Genomic DNA, 16,258 nt, shown 5'->3' with positions numbered 1-16,258 from the left:
AGTCCATGTAAGGCCTTATAGGTGTTAGCAGGAGGATTTTGAACTTGATTCTTGAATCAACTGGGAGCCAGTAATCCAGTTCAGGCTCATAGAGAGTTGTAGAGAGCAGGGACTGCATCTTAATTGGAGCATAGGTGCGTATTGCAGTTCCCTTGAGGCACGTGCAGGCACCTTTAGGGACGTCATGCAAATGGAACATACCATTGTTGTGCATGTGGTAAGTGGATTGTAAAGTATTTGTAAGGATAATGGATACACACTTATGACATATGGGTGATACTGCTGAATGGTGTCCTCTACGCAGCAGTCTTTGTTAGTGAGGTGGGCACACTGGCTCCTTACTGACCATGCACAATGCTGCACGCATGGGATCTGCACGTGATATACGATGCCTGTAGGATTCCCATAGGATGCTCGTGGGACGTCCACAAATTACACTCTGGTTGTCTAGTTTTCTCATTTCTAATAGCCAGACTGCATCCAAAGGATGTGCGAGGGGCACACACCTTTCACTTGAACAGCATTAACAGGCTCCTTGTGTAGCGAGCAGGGTTTGGGGGGTTTAAAAGAAGGACAAATCTGTACGACTTGCCTGTGTCTCAACTGCTTCACTCTTACTTACTCTGAAGTGTAGCTACTCTGCCACCTGTTGCCCACAGGAGGCCCTACGGGTTCTTCAAGACCTCTATCACTGATGTTTCATGCGGGCTCGCTGCATGTCTCATACAGATTTTTCACCTGCAGACAGCCCGTATCTATTCGTGAGGGGACTTAGGCAAATGTTAAATCACTACAGAAGCTCGTGACACTGTGAGATGTGGCGGGAGTTATGATGGAAGCTGTCGGGATGACGGTGCTGTTAAAGATCTGAAGTAATGGTGGGATGCTGCTGACGTGAATGTACAGTAGAGTTTGATGTGTATGACTGCTGCTTTAAATAAACTGCACAGACCTGAAAATAGACTTTTTTTCTCTCATCTTTTATTCAAACACACTTCGTCTTCACATCTCCTGTTTCTGTCCACTCTTTTCTCTATTTTTCTTCTCTGTTTCATTGTTTCCATGGACTTCTTTCAGTTTATGAAAAGCCACGTGTCACTTAGAGACAAGTCCTCTGCCTAAGGGACGCCATGGCCTGTGTGAGAATCGAACCGGTAACTTTTCCATAGACATGTGTCCTCTGAGCTGAAGCTGTAGAAGCAGAACATGTTGCAGAATTCATATTTAGTTTGAAGTGACTGAGTTGATTTCATATTTGTTGATATTTAGAGCACAATCTGTAATTCTGAATGTTAGAAATGTCAATGATTGAGCGGTGATTTGTCCGTTTGACCTTCATGCAGTCATTCCAGTCAGGCTAACTGTTGTGGCAGTCTAGCGGGAACAACCACAAAGGACACCAAGGATGAGAAACACAGTTTATTAAAAAATAAGAAAAGAAAAAGTCTGTGTCCTGTAAAGCAAAATGAAATAATTACTGTGCTGGTTCAAACAGACAAAAATAATGGGATTGGAACCTTGGCCCTTTAAAAGCTCCCTGCTGAGGCTGCCTGACCAAATCTAACTACTCAAAAGAAAGAAAGAAAGCCCCCAAATCAAGACTACCAAGGCCCAACCTCAAACCAAATGAACAAAACCCAGCAGTAAAAGAGTGCTGAGGACAACAGAGGCTTCCTCTGACTTCATACCTCGCAGGTGCTGATCAAGATTATCGGTGAGCAGAATGACCGGGCAGCGCAAAGGGTGCAGCACATAGACAGCAGCAGAATTTGAATAAAAATGAAGGGAATATCAGAAAGAGACTATAGGCAATAAACAAAGACATCTGAGAGGAAGACAGGAGTCTGCATGAAGTGAGCTGAAGTTCCTTTACCAGAGAAGAAGAAAACATGGAACAACCATCCCTCCTCCTGCAACTTTCATCATCACTTCATGATTAAAACATGGCAGAGAGTCACACCAAAGGAGGCAAGGAGAGGAAACCAGCAGAGTCAGGAGGGGCTGACGAGGAGGAGCGTCAGCGGGATGGAGGGGGAGGAAAGACGAGGAGGAGAGCGTGGATGCTTTTAGCAGCCTGCTGTCACCCAAAATAGAAGTTCTCAGAGAGGAAAGCAAACCAGAGATCCATGGTCGATATCGCTGTCCTTCAGAAGAACAGTTCAGAGAGTTGGAGGAAGAGGGGCCCCTTATGGAGCTGAGAGGAAGAGGCACCAGCAGTTTGACCCATTCTGAGTTCACAAAACCATCCAACCAGTCTTAATGGGTGCTGGGCGGTTTTTAGAAAGACTGTCAGGAGGAACAGAGCCATGAGTTTCCTCAACTACTTACAGCAGGTTTACACGTCTGTGAGCATGAGCACCATGACAAGAGAAGGAGGAAGAATCGATCTATGATTGATTTTTATAAACAGGATAATCTGAATAAATGTATCTGTTTCTGTAAATCGTGAGATTCTTTTTAAACCCACAATTTATATGACTGTGCTGTAGTGCCAGTGGCTGCACCAATCAATACCAAAGAAGCCCACCAACCAGCTCATAGTGGGAAATGACTCATCAGTCCAGGACCGCTCAGCTTCAGCTGAACCACTTCAGTGTGCCTTCCTTGTTCTTCTGCAGGAACATGCAGCATGGCTATGGGTTTTCTGCTCATTAGTGGTTGCTTGTGTCTTTGCCTTGTTCTGTCTCTGCTGTCGGTGTGTCGTCTCCCTGAAGGTCAGACCAGACAAAGACACTACCTTGACTGTTGATGAAAGACGATCATTGTGAAGTTTTAGAGCACCTCTTTATATTTGTTCAGAAAATCTTATTTGGATTTATGTTTTATGATTTTAGAAGCTTTTCTAATTAAGACGTTTATTTTGACAGAGCCATTAGTTCACATAACTTCCTGTTATAAGTCATGCGGGCTTAATCCTTGGTCTTCCATTCTCATCATAGAGGCAATGCTTTTTCACCGAAGAACTGTGGAAGTCAACGGTGAATCTTATGACGACTGTCTTCATTCAACACGGTTTAATGTGGCGTTTAGTCAGCAGTTTGGCACGCTCAACGCCAACATTACAACCGTGTTCCAGTTTGCTCGGTACGACAGACGGAGGTGAACGTTTTTGGAGGTTCTCTGCTTCTGCAGCTTTAATCACTGATCAGGTTAATTGCCCTTCTGCTCTCTGCTCTAAATTAATTTCCAATAGGCTGTCTGCCTGAATATTAAATTGTGATTGACTGGTTCCCCTTTTTTAAGTAGGAGATACAGATCAGTCTGGGCGTTCACTCTGCTGACTCAGCGCTAATGGATATCTGTCAGCTTCAGTCAGAGCGCAGCATTCTGCTCCTCTTCTCTGTCAGATGAACTCAGATTTTTGGTTTTGGGTCGTCGTCTTTTCTCTGTTCTGTCATCCGCTCTTGTTTCTTTCCTCTCACCTGTTCTTCTGTTCATAGCAGGATGACATAATCTGAACCATGAAATATTTAACAGTGAGAAGCTCAGAATAAACGGGCTGCCCCCCCCCCTTTTTTAAGCTATGGTTTATGGCTCAGAAACATCATTTTTGTTGTTTTAGAATGGAAAAAAAAACTCCTCTTGTGTTGTCTTGCTGGTGAGTTGTGCGTTGTGTCATGTGCTGCCAGAGCTATGTAACCTGGAACTCCATCACAGTTTCTGCACTTCAACATTCTTTCTGTACTTGTGGTTCAGATGCTCTGTTTTGACCTTTGACTCATTTTCCACGGTATATGCGGTGAAAATACACAAATATTTTGGAAGTTGAAAACTTCCAAAAAGTACTGGTACAAATGCAAATCCACTGTTGAAACTTTCCTTTTGTCTTTCTGGGCAGTGGAAGGCCGGCGAAATGTCGGGAATGCAGACAAACAAACTTCAATGAATTGAAAGGCAGGAATTTGATGGTGATTGGCTGTGAGGAAAGTGATGTCATTATCTGCTGTTCTGTGTCTAAATAATGGCTGTTGTAAAACACTAAGAGCTGATAAAATGACCCAAAAGGACTAAACACAGCTCTGTAGACACATTAGACGACTGTGAACACGTTTTTTGAAAGACAGACATGAACGTTAACAACCATCAACACACTGAACTCCAGCTTCTCCTCCATCTTTCTCTGCTTGGATTGGGTTCACTTCCTGCAGCTGACGTCATTTGACTACAGTCTGATGAATGTCTAGTGTTGGACTGAAGACCTTTATCACTTCAAAGTCTGCATGTTTTCACCATGCGTTGGTCAATAACTCCTCCCTTTTTGACGGCCATTTTAACCCTCATGACATCACAAACTCTGATCAGACAAAAAGAGGAAGCCTCTCTGTTTTAATTCTGTTGTTGGAACAGTCTTTCAGAGGAAAGCTCCGCGTTCAGATCATTCTGGGGTTCCATCAGAATAGCAGAGACTCTAAACAACAGCCTCCCTCACCCCATTTTGTTTCTCTGGCTCTGTGTCAACCCTTTACTAGAAGTGTTATCCTTCTTCTGCTGCAGCTCAGAAACTTGGCTTTGTTTGTTGTGGATAATGACCCCATAGGGGCTAAAAGGAAATAGAGTAAAAGTATAGATCGAACAGAAGGCAATGAGGACAAATACAAGCAAACGTTTGAGCCTCTCCAGTAATCAGCCACAAAGGCTGTGATGCCACCGTCCATTATTGTAGATTCACTGATGCAAGCTGACGTCTGGGCTGCTGTAATCACCTCTGTGCACGGTCAGAGGGGGGAGGCTTCTCTGTGCCGACCTCTGCTGGTGGAACATGGTCTGCTGAAGAGGCTCCAGCCAGGCGGAATGCCTAAACGACAGCTGAGCTGGATTCTGACCCGCTCTGAGCTCTGATTGCACTTCTTCCACATCCTTCAGCTCAGGTATGGCTCGGTCAGGTGACTAACGGAGCTGAAGCATCACAGGATGTTGATCTGGACCGGTAGTCCGGGTACAGTGAACACAGAAGAGAATAGAAGAATCTTAATTTGGTTGTAATCCTTTCAGAGCTCTTAAGTCAGGTTTAATAGCATAGAAATGGGTCTCTTCCTCAGGAACTGTGACCCCACCAGTGGGAGGGGACAATAGGTTAGACTAATGTTGAAATAAAATTGTGGAGCATTAGGGTTCTGACACTTACGAAAGTCTTCCAGTTCTTGGAGACTTCTGGGATGTCTGTTAGACTCTTCCTTTCAGGTCATTCCATAGATCAGGGGTGTCCAACTCATTTTCACTGAGGGCCACATTAGTGTCTGTCCTCAAAGGGCCAGATATAATTTACACATGTAACTCAATTTAATGAAAAATAAATGCAACTACTCCTTAATGTTAAATAACTCATTTATTTATTTATTAACTTTCTAAAGTGACAATTACATTTGCATAGAAACATATGCTTTCTTGTTACTCTAGCATAAATCCTTTTACATTTGATTCTGTCAGGTTAGGTTACATGAACAGTGTTTAAGTCCTAATGTATAGTTGACCAATCAGATATTTCAAGTCCAGTTCCCCCTAGATATGAATAAATACACACCAATTTTTATTTTCTTATTCTAAGAAATTAAAGACTTGTATTCTCTCACGGGCCACATAAAACGACACGGAGGGCCACATTTGGCCCCCGGGCCTTGAATTTGACACATGTGCCATAGATTGTCATACATGTGGAGGTCAGGTGATTGGGAAGGCCAAAGCAAAACCCCCAGCGTCTGCCTCTTAATGTAAGCCAACATCCTCTCTTCAATGCCAGCTTTTTCACAGATATCATCAAGTCAGAGTCTGAAATCTGCTAAAATGTTGTTGAATCCATTCTTCCTTAAACTTGTGAAATATTTCCTGTGCCGCTGGCAGCAATACAACCGCAGAGCATGATTGATCCACCTCCATGCTTAACAGCTGGACAGAGGCTCTTAATAAACTCTGAGACCTCTCTCCTCCAAATGTACCTTCACTCAAAAAGTTCCATTTTAACCTCATCAGTTCCCAGAACTTGTTTCCAAAATGCATCAGGCTTGTTTCTATGTTCATTTGAAAACTTCAAACGTTGAATTTTGTGGTGAGGACATCGAAGAGGTTTTTCTCTTGATGGATCCTTCATGAAAAGCGTATTTGTATAAGTATCTCTTTACAGTAGAACAGCGTACCACAATTCCAGAGACTGACAGGTCTTTCTGGGGGGATCCAAGAGTCAAATGTGGGTTCGGAAATGCTTTTCTCACAATCCTTTAGCTGCTATGTCTGAGATGTGTCTTGGTCTTCCAGATCTCGCCTAAACTTGCACTGTTCCTGTTGACTAGCATTTCTTAATTCCATTCCAAACAGAGTTAACTGGCATCTGAAAAGGCTTTGTGTGCATCAACTATTTTCAGTTTCAGCATTCTAGACAACTGTTTGGAGAAGCCATGCTGCTGATTGTTGGGGAAAGATCCAATGACTCTGATTATTTTAAATCTTTCAGATTGAAATCGTCTGATGCCTTTTAAATATTTTTCTATCTTTCCTTGCCTTTATCTTTATGCACAACTTTATTTCACGTTTGAAAGTGGCTGCAGGCGGCAGGGATCCACTGCTGCATTGAAATCCCTGATGTTGCTGCTGGTTCCTTTCAATATGGTGCCTCCTCTGACTGAAGACACGCCTCGTACTGTCATGGTTTCCTTTCTGCATGTGAGTTTTTTCTGTATTTTGGCGGTGATGAGCCTCCATACCTCTGCTCTCTGCTTTGCCCCTGCCTCCTTCTAATTCTGCTCATGCTCGCTGCTGCAGAGATGCCGTCAGTTTCTTTTCCATTTTGTCATTTCTTTTTGAGCTTGGCTCACGGTCCATCCAGTTTTGTCCACAATCAAATTCCGGTCTCCTGGAATGTGTGTTTGATTGTTATTGCTTTGTGAATGTGCAAACAGGGGTTATTGTTTTTCAAGATTTGATCCTTTCGAGGAGTTTTCAGAGAAGGAGCCATAGAACTATGATCTACCTGAAGAGTTGGTAACAATCCTTAAGACTTGCTTTGATGCCAAGTGAGCCGTCCCTCTCCCCTTTGGCGTCTTCTTCTTTCAGTGGTTTTCCTCCATGACAGCCTTGTCTTCAGGAGTTCCTAGTCTTCTCCTGCTTTCTGTCCCAATGCATTGGATCACTGCCTCTGCCCCTTTCGCTGTGCCTCCTTGTGGAAAGAGTGAGGCTCTTGTGGAGATATTACTTCCTGTCTCTTGGCACAGACATACCTGTCCACTTCTTTTGCAGACTCCCCTGAAGCTTATGTTGGAGGATCTCCAAGAATTTCCTCCTTCAACCATTTCAGACCAATTTATCAACCTTCTACCAGTAGGAAAGAAGTCCTGAACTTCTCCCCATGTGTGAAATTTTAGGTTGTTTGACCACCGGGGGGACAGTCTACCAGCTGTCCCCAACTTACCGCCTTCCTCATATTATATCTCTTATTAGGGTGATGGGGGGGGGGCGTTCAGCCTGCGATGCACCTTGGGGGGAGGATTTACTTGGCAGTGGTCCCCCTCCCATGGTTGCCGTATGGAATAGGCCCCCCCCTCTTGGTTTTATTTGCACCTTAGAAATGTAGGGCCCTTGGTAAGGGGGGTGCTTGGACATCACTGCCAGCAAGCAGATGTCCTTTAAGCGCCCTACCCACCAATTTTAACTGCACCCTCAAAATATACACTCCAAAACACACACGAATACATGCACACACACACCCTCACAAACACACACACATGCATTATACAAGGAAGGTGGGACCTCGGACCATCTGTCCCCTACCCCATCACTGGTTGGGGGTATTGGGCCCATTGCAATGGCGGCCGTGTTCCCTTGGGTGCTGGCTTCCTGGGCCCGGCAGTCCTCTCTCCACGCAGGGAGAGGGGTCCCTCAGTTCTATGGCAAGACCAAGAACCGGGGATCACATTACATATGTCCCTGTGGTGTGGGTTCTGGTCCTTGCCCCTGAGTGCCTGGTCGTGCCATGTTTACAACACTTCTTGTGGACCCCCTCTTCTCCTGGGTGTCCCCCTCCTGGGCGGGGATGGCTGGCCCCTGCCTTGCTCCTTCCTGGACCAACCGTGGGCCAGGTGGGTGGCTGCCTGGAGTGTGGGGCGGGTCTCCCTTGGGGGGTCCTGGCTCGTACCCGGGGTTGGGGCTGGGGGATGCCCAAAACTCCTGGGTGGTGGTGAGGTGCTCGTCTGGGGCCCTCCCAGCACTGCTCTCCTGGTTGGGCCGGAGCTGCACTCTCTGTCCCCCCATGCCTCCCTGCTCTCTGGCTTTGGGGGCCCCCGTGGCGGTCCTGCTGGGCCTGGCCTGGGTGGCGGATGTTCTCTATCTGCTGCCGTGCAGGTGTTGGGGGGTTCTGGCTGCCGCTGCTGCTGCGGCGGGGGTCTTGGTGTGGGGATGGCTGGACACTCTCCTTCCTTCTTTTTACATTCCATCATCCATTTTAGAAGAACATAAGCACTCAATTGAGCACAGGTGTTAGCTCACCTTTGCACTAATATTTTGCATGATTGAATGAATGAAATATTTCACACTAGTTGGTTTGAAGGCATAAGTATGCGTGTGGGAACATTTTTTGTATTGTGTACATGTTGACATGTGAACATTCTTGGAGCCAACAGGTATGTTTATAATATTTGAGTGTGTGTGTGGACAGGCCCCGCCCCTTTGAGATTTGTATTACATCTGAACCTGATGATAAACATCCAGCAACTTGTTGCTTTATGTTGCTTCATGGTTTTTACACCCCCCCCCTCTATAATCACCCTCCTAACATCCCTCTCTCTTCTTCCTTCCTTTCCTTTTCCGTCCGGTCCAACACAAAAAATTTCAAATATGATTCAAAATGAATAAAGTTTGGTCTTGATTACAAAAGGGGTTTATTCAGACATACCTCTGGTTTGTCAGAAGATTCATAACCCCTATTGTTAAAGTAAAATATTTCCAACACAAGAGGCCTTCAGTTCTCATCTGTTTGCCCAGCTGTTGGACAGGACAAGTTAAAAAAAGAAAAAGAAATTCATGTAATGGTTTACATGGTTTCTCAGAACTGCCCGAAGCTGCATTTCTGCAACAGTCGCCTCTGTTAGCGCCAAAACCGTCCCAAACTCGCTCCTCTGCTTGGAGACAAGGTCCTCCCAAGAGACACAGTACTCCCAGGAGACCCGGTTCTCCTGAGTCCCCCAACTCGCTGACGCAGAGCAGACAGACAGGACTGCGGTCCAAAGCCTCCTCTGGAGCGCACGCCCTAACAAAGCCCGCAAACATGAAGCTACGAGTTCAGCTGCTCTGCTCACAGACTCGGTTCACACGCGTGAACCCACAATCAGAATGAACTGTTTACATGTACCACGATCGGATCAACAATCAGCATAACCCACCACCTTCCATCGGAAGGACACTTTGATCCGAATGAGTCTGATCGGGGCAGAGTATTCTTAACGGTGTTTTTACATGACGCATTTTTAATTCTGACCAGGCGTTTACTCTGATTACTTTTACTCTGATTACTTTTGTCCATGTAAACGCAGCTACTGATTTCTTTTCTGGAGATGCTGCTCTTCTTCAGGATGAGTTTGTTGAGTGGTTTGTTTTGGTATAAGTTGTAACCTGATAAACTTCAGTCATTTGGTTCCTGGTATAATTACCACCTTCACACAAATGTGTGTTCGTGTTCTGTGTGTGTCATGGGTGAGTGCATGCATATGTTTGTGTGTTACACAAGTGTGAATGTGTGAGCAGGAGAGAGTCAGAGAGTCAGTTTAGACTGAGGCTCTGCTGATTCCACTGAGAGATTTTCCAACACTCATGTATGGCTTCCTCTGGACTTTTATTGATTTGCTAACATGTTCCATAATTACTCCTGGGTAAAGTCAGAACTGAAGTAAAACTGAACTGATCTACTTTTCCGTGAGCAGACCTGCCCCTGGAGCCCACACAGATCCCAGAAACACACTGACACTCACACATTCTCATCCACTCCATAGCTGGAAACTGGTTTCCTAGAAGGCTTCTTATCCATCGGTGTTCATCAGACTGGTAAATCTGTCTGGACAAATAGGATAAATGCTCAAAAAAAGGTTTGACATCCAACAGAAAATTTCAATAAACTCAAGTGTTTACATTTTGACAACACATATCATGATTTTAAAATAAGGAGCATGCCAGGCATCATGATGAGTCCTGGTTTCAGAGAAAGGATTTAACTCTGGGATTTAAAACTGAATTATGAGATAAGAGCATTAAAACATCAGAGGAGGTCGTGACCTTTTTTGTACGGAGCTGAGAGTAATCCTGTGCTGCAGATCTAATGTCAAAGCTCCTCACCTTGACTGTCTAATTCACAGTGAATTTGACAATAATTGTCCCATTAGACATTTAAAGTGCTTCATTTTACAACAGCACAGACAGTAGGGGAGTTCAGCCTCATTTAATCCTCTGAAATTAGAATAGTTCCCTCTTTGCATACAGACCTAAATGTAAAATTTAACAGCAGCTCTCAGAGATGCAGCTTCCTTTATAGATTCAAGTAATTGTGTAAAACCGTATTTGACTGATTATCATATTTGTTTGTTTTATCACTAAAGCAGCTAAACATTTTTTCCCAAACGGTCCTTGAGTAAGACAGTGACACGACTGTTTTTTCAGTGGATTCATTCAGAAACTAACTTCATGGAGGATACTGAACTTTTTTAGGACACCAAGCATATTTTCCACGTCACAAATACGTACATTTCAAACTGCTTTTTTTCGTCTGCTCCACATTCACAACAATTTGAAGCAGAAAAATTCTCAGTAGCAATTTTCTGTTCTTTATACATTTTCTCCAACATGAGAAAAATGCTACAGGCACATGTTAAAAAGACCAAAAACAACATTTTCATTGGAGTGGGTCTTTAATGAAAGGAGATCCAAGTTAACAAAACGTGGCCCCCGAATGGGTTTGTCGACAGTTTCCAGTAAGTAAGTACAAACAATAAAGCCGGAGACCAAAAAAAAAACAAATTCTACTTTTCTTTTCCCTGTGCTAGCAGGTAGTGTTTTTTTATCGCTTATAATGAAGGTTTTCTCTTGCTCTAATACAGCAAAATTCTCATAAACTCATAAACAGATTAAAGGGATGATGAAGATGATGATGATGCAATAAGGGATCCAGATTACCATCCTATCCTCTCTGGTGCTGGTTTAGCTGTAAAACAGACCAGCTGAGGCCTTGACCTGCGCTTTACAGGTTTCTGTCTGATACAAAAGAGAAAATCTGTCATGCTGAACAAGAAAACCAATGTCTCTCCCATGTTGGCATTTATCTGTGGCCCAGTTCAACAAGCCAACATCCATGACCATTGGACTCTCCTCCTCCACAGAATAATGAATACTCGCCCAAACCCTCACAATCAAACAGTGAAAACATTTACTTTGCGTTGTTTGACTCCAGTATTTGATTAATTTAAATAGGAGGAGCTAAAACTGGACAAAGGCCACCAGCCAACACAAAAGGACAGAATTACTACTGTGGAAGGTAGCGTGACGTGAAATAACAACAAAGGAGAAACCAAAGTGAAATGAAATGGAAAGATCTGTTCACCGAAGCTGAGATTTTCTAATGTTTTGGCCCCTCCTCCATGTTCAAGCTGAAGGCCAGCTGAAGCTCTCACTGGGCGTTTGTTGGAATCATCGTGTGAAAGAGGGACTTTTGTTTGGATTTGTTTTTGTTTCTATTCTACTTCTCTTCTAAAATCTTGAAAATACAAAAGGGGCTAACTTCCGCTGCCCATTTAAATGAGTTTGACTTGAAGATGATCAATGCATTTAACATTTGTACCTATTTACAGCCCAAAAACCCCTTGGCTCCAGGCTGGCCACATGCTCACAGGAAGATACATTTTCCACCACAAATCCATCACTGTAGAGTCGTCAACATGTCTGATCATTTTCTTGCAGTTTTAATTCACCAGATCGATTTGTTTTCAAAAGTTCAATGAAAACCCCGAGCAGCACAGCATTCTGCGTGAGTCCCAGGATAGATCATTGTCAAAACATTCCCCTGTAGAAAAATGTGCTCTGACTCGTCTGAAGTATCTGGCAGCGCCACCAATATCAGCAGAAAAAGGTTCCTAATGTTCATAATTTATCAGGAGCGCCTCTTAAAATAAATCTTGCAGCTAAAGGGGATCTGTAGATTTATATAAAAAATTTCTGTCTGTGAGCTGAATCACACAAACTGTGCTGGCCTTCTCCCCACTCTCTAATCTCCTCCTCCTCTTCCTCTTCCTCGTCTCGCTGCCTGTGATTTATTGCTGAGTACAATGAAAGGTGAAGGCCACAGGAGGCAGAGAGCTGCAGAAGAGAGCGGTTTTGCAGCAGTGTGACTGTTATCTGGAGCTACTGATCTCCATCCAACCACTTGTACATCTATCTATCCACGATGGGCGCAGCAACCTTCCCTCTGCATTCGCTTTGTCCCCCGTGGAGATGTTGAATCACAGAGAGCCCGGGGCCGTAGCTGTGTCCACCAGGATGCCGCGGGAGCTCAAGTATTCAGTTGTAACCACTTGTTCACCCCATAGTCCAACTTTTAGGAGCTTGTCCCTGTGGAGGATATTGTTTATTTAGCAGAATGTACTCCAGAAAAGCATCAACACACAAGGAGACCAGCAGAAACCACAGAGAAATGAAGCTGACGTGTCAAACAATAAAACTATGGGAAAGAGTAGCTTCACCTTACAGAGATGTTTTGTAGATAAAGCAGAGGAGTTGAAGGTGAGACTGAACCAACAATCAGCTTTGAACTCCCTCTTGTTTCTGTGGTGATGGACAGACTGACAGATGAGAATCGACAGGAATCTCTGTGGATCATGACGTTTGCAGATGACATTCTGATCTGTAGTGGGAGCAGGTGGATGTTTGCTTACAAGTAATACTGGAGTCAAACCAAAAACTAGATCAGTTAGTTGAACTTAAACTGACTTGTCACTGCATTCCAGCTGTGTCAACCAACTGTTGGTTACTCACATAGTTAAGGAACCCATTTGTCTTCTTCTGCTCAAATTATTTCAATCTCAAATAAAACATTATTTTGTAAACACTGTTAATTTAACGTTTATGTTACTTCCTAGACGTTCAAAATTTTCCCCAAAACATATTTTCCATGTATGTCAAATTCAACTTTTACACTTCAAAGGTACTTCTAATAAATGTTATGATCTATAACGTTTGTTATGATTCCTAATACCATATTTAGGGCTTTTAAATGCTATTCAAGCGCTAAGTGTCTGTCCTGGCACACACACACACACACACACTGGCTGATAGAAACTAGGACATTAGACAATCAGAGTGGAGTTTGTGTGGACATCCTACAGGCACTCACAGTACGCATCATGTGTGCACTCCGTACGTGCAGCGTTTGTGTGCGATCAGGAATGCGCCGGTACTCTTACTAACTTATTAATATTGGAGGAGTGTCGGTGTACTGGGACTGTATGACAGCATCACTAGTATCTAATAAGCTCATGTACATTACCCTAACAAATATGTCAAGATGCACTTTCACACGCACAAAAATGGTACGTTCCATTTTCACAACGTTCCTTTATTTTCGCTGTACAAGCCTCAAGGGAACTGCAGGCCACACCTGTGCTCCCCTTAAGAGGCAGACGCTCCTCTCTACGACCCTCATGGACCCGGACAATCCAAAACCAAGGGGTGAATATGACTAAGGCTTTGCTGAAAGTGGACTTGGACTTTCAGTGGACTGAAAGTATGAAACTGGACTTTGCTGATGCCATTAAAAGTGAAAAAAGCGTTATGCTGCATTTTTACCGAACGCGATTACAAGTCAAGTTCGCCAAGTCCGTTTCTCTTTTGCCGCATGGCGATTTCTCTGCCCGACGCCTGTACAAAAATGTGTTCATAAGCCTGATGCTCCAGCAGCGTGTGGGAGGAGCTACTGCCAAATGTTTTTAGCTTGATCGCTACATGGAGCGGTGTTTGTGTTTATCTCATGTCTGGGTTTACGCGATCATTCTGAAAATCTGCAGGAGCTGCCGCTGAATGACAGCCGCTTACACAGCATTTCCGTCTCTCTGTGACCCGGTTTGAAGACTGACTGTCCCACATTGACCCGAGAGGGGAAAGAAAGAAACACAAAAATAAAACTAGAAGACATTTTTGTCTCAATGAAAATAAGAAAAATGTAATACATTACTGGAGACCCGAACAGGCTGCCTCCCCAATGCTCCAGCTGCTCCCCTGTCTCTGCAGGTTAGCCAGCCCCCCAGAGTCGCCGTCGCTGATCCCATGAGCTGATCAAGTCACTAAACACGTCACATGGCCATATATGAGTCACTGATTGGTAGATGCGTGGCAGTGACATTGCTAAAGTTCAGATATTTACCTCTGGCCATGCTGCTTGAATCACGCTGCTGTTGAACTGCTGTGTCGCTCAAATCACGCCGCAGGACTTCGGATCGCGTCTATACCATTGTCTTAACATTAAAACTGGCCACTCCTGATGGATAAATTGCGTTTTGTGTCAACACAGCTTTGGAAGGATCAAACAAGAAATGCTCACTACAAATGTTCCAAATTCAGAATTAAGGCCCTGGGGAGGAACCAGGACACCCTGGAGAGACTACGTCTCTCTGCTGGTCTGGGAACGCCTCGGGGTCCCCCCCAGAGGAGCTGGAGGAAGTGGCTGGGGAGAGGGAAGTCTGGGCATCTCTGCTTAGACTGCTGCCCCCGCGACCCGGTCCTGGACAAGCGGAGGAAGATGGATGGATGGATAGGCCACACAGGCGGACGGCTAGCCTTTCTCAGCTCTCATGGTGTTCCCAGTGACGTTCCACTCATCCTCGACTTTTGGGCAATCAAATAGCATCAAAGCTAAACTTCTGCTCTCAAGGCTGTGGCTGGGGGTGTCCATCTTTAAACATTTGACTATATTTGACTTGAAGCTATTCTAACTGACTACCTGTCATTTTAACCAACAGGACCAAGAAAAAATCAAACTAAAAAGTATGCCTTATTCCATATTTGTTTTCTTTTGGGGAGTATTTTTGCTGGAGCACATGCAGCAACATGGAGCTTACACGGTCACTTTTTACTTTGCTCTGGTTTAAAATGAAAAATTCTACAAAACTATAGGAGAAAAGGCTCCACAGATTATTAATGAGTGGCATCTTTACTGACACAGTGGTGCAGAAAGCAGAGTTCTTCAAAGATGTACAGGCAAAAGGACGTTTGATTTAAAAGGAAGCAACACTTTTCGTGTTTGTCCTCATGGTGTCGGGGGTGGGTGAGGGTGGGTGGAGTCTCTAGATTAGCGATGTTTCAGACATTTGTTGAATAAAAACGTAAAACAGAGGAATATGAAGAGAGGAGGCAACCAGGAGCTGCTTGTTGCTTTCTACTGTCCTGTGTGTGTCTTACTTGGGTTGTTTTAGAAGATTCTATCTATCCAGCAATGTTCTACGCCCACCTTGTCTTTTCAGGGTCACAGCGATGCTGGAGCCTTCCCTGCTCCTGTCGGGCAAAGACAGGTCACTCCCAGAACAGTTCACCAGTTCATCACAGGGCTGTTAAAGAACCCGAGTGTTAAATTCCATATTTTACCTTATAAAGGAACACAAGCTGGATTTTGTGACTTTTCATTAAAACAAACTCAGTGGCAGGTATCTGAGATATCTAGAGCGACTGATGTGAAGGTTGCATCCTTTCCTCAGGTATGGGGACATGGTTCCAAACACCATAGCGGGGAAGATCTTTGGTTCCATCTGTTCCCTCAGCGGTGTGCTTGTGATCGCGCTGCCAGTGCCCGTCATTGTGTCCAACTTCAGCCGGATCTACCACCAGAACCAGAGAGCCGACAAGATGAGAGCTCAGCAGGTGACATTTCATCCACTTTCCCATCCAGATTCTAATCCATTTGTGAAAAGCAGAAATCCGGACGATCTCCAACTACGCTGGGATTTAACTGTTGTCCACTCGGTTTTTTTTTGCACAGAGCAGAAGGTACTGAAGTGTTAAAAAAGTCAGAAAAAACGAGCTGGTCTGCAGGAAGAACAGAACAAACAGAAGACTGCAGGCTAGCAACTGTGTATGAGATCAGTCAGAGTGGTTAGTTCAGGAGCAGCTTGGGAAAAGACAGTCACACGAGAAACCTTGACAGAGATGTTGACTCACTGACTGCCTTCTGCTGATGTGACATGAAAGTGCTGCAGAAAAAAACTGTGTAGTGTTAAACTGCAGCGTTTGTTCTCGCCAGCCTTCAGCA

At 44.4% G+C, this 16,258-nt stretch overlaps 1 protein-coding gene and 1 long non-coding RNA gene across 9 annotated transcripts in view; one reads left to right on the top strand and one right to left on the bottom strand.

Annotated features, from left to right (window-relative positions):
• kcnd1 (potassium voltage-gated channel, Shal-related subfamily, member 1) overlaps positions 1 to 16,258 on the top strand; it is an 81,869-nt gene that overhangs the window by 52,138 nt on the left and 13,473 nt on the right. For all 6 annotated transcript variants that reach the window (XM_078949788.1, XM_078949791.1, XM_078949789.1 and 3 more), the window contains one exon: positions 15,708 to 15,870. In XM_078949788.1, coding sequence (XP_078805914.1) covers positions 15,708 to 15,870 — 163 coding nt within the window. The remainder of the gene's footprint in view (positions 1 to 15,707; positions 15,871 to 16,258) is intronic.
• LOC144993888 (uncharacterized) lies at positions 10,927 to 15,736 on the bottom strand. 3 transcript variants are annotated; one of them, XR_013657167.1, is made up of 3 exons: positions 15,598 to 15,736; positions 12,705 to 15,507; positions 10,927 to 12,573 (listed from the first exon to the last, which is right to left on the bottom strand). It is a non-coding gene; the product is annotated as an uncharacterized LOC144993888 (long non-coding RNA). The 3 variants fall into 3 exon arrangements; XR_013657166.1 differs by having other exon boundaries at positions 10,927 to 14,300; positions 14,381 to 15,507; XR_013657165.1 differs by having other exon boundaries at positions 10,927 to 15,507.

This window comes from Oryzias latipes, chromosome 7 (genome assembly GCF_053564925.1).
Source record: "Oryzias latipes strain Hd-rR chromosome 7, Olatipes_Hd-rR_3.1".
Lineage (NCBI taxonomy): Eukaryota > Metazoa > Chordata > Actinopteri > Beloniformes > Adrianichthyidae > Oryzias > Oryzias latipes.
This window is presented reverse-complemented; position numbering and strand designations above follow the sequence as displayed.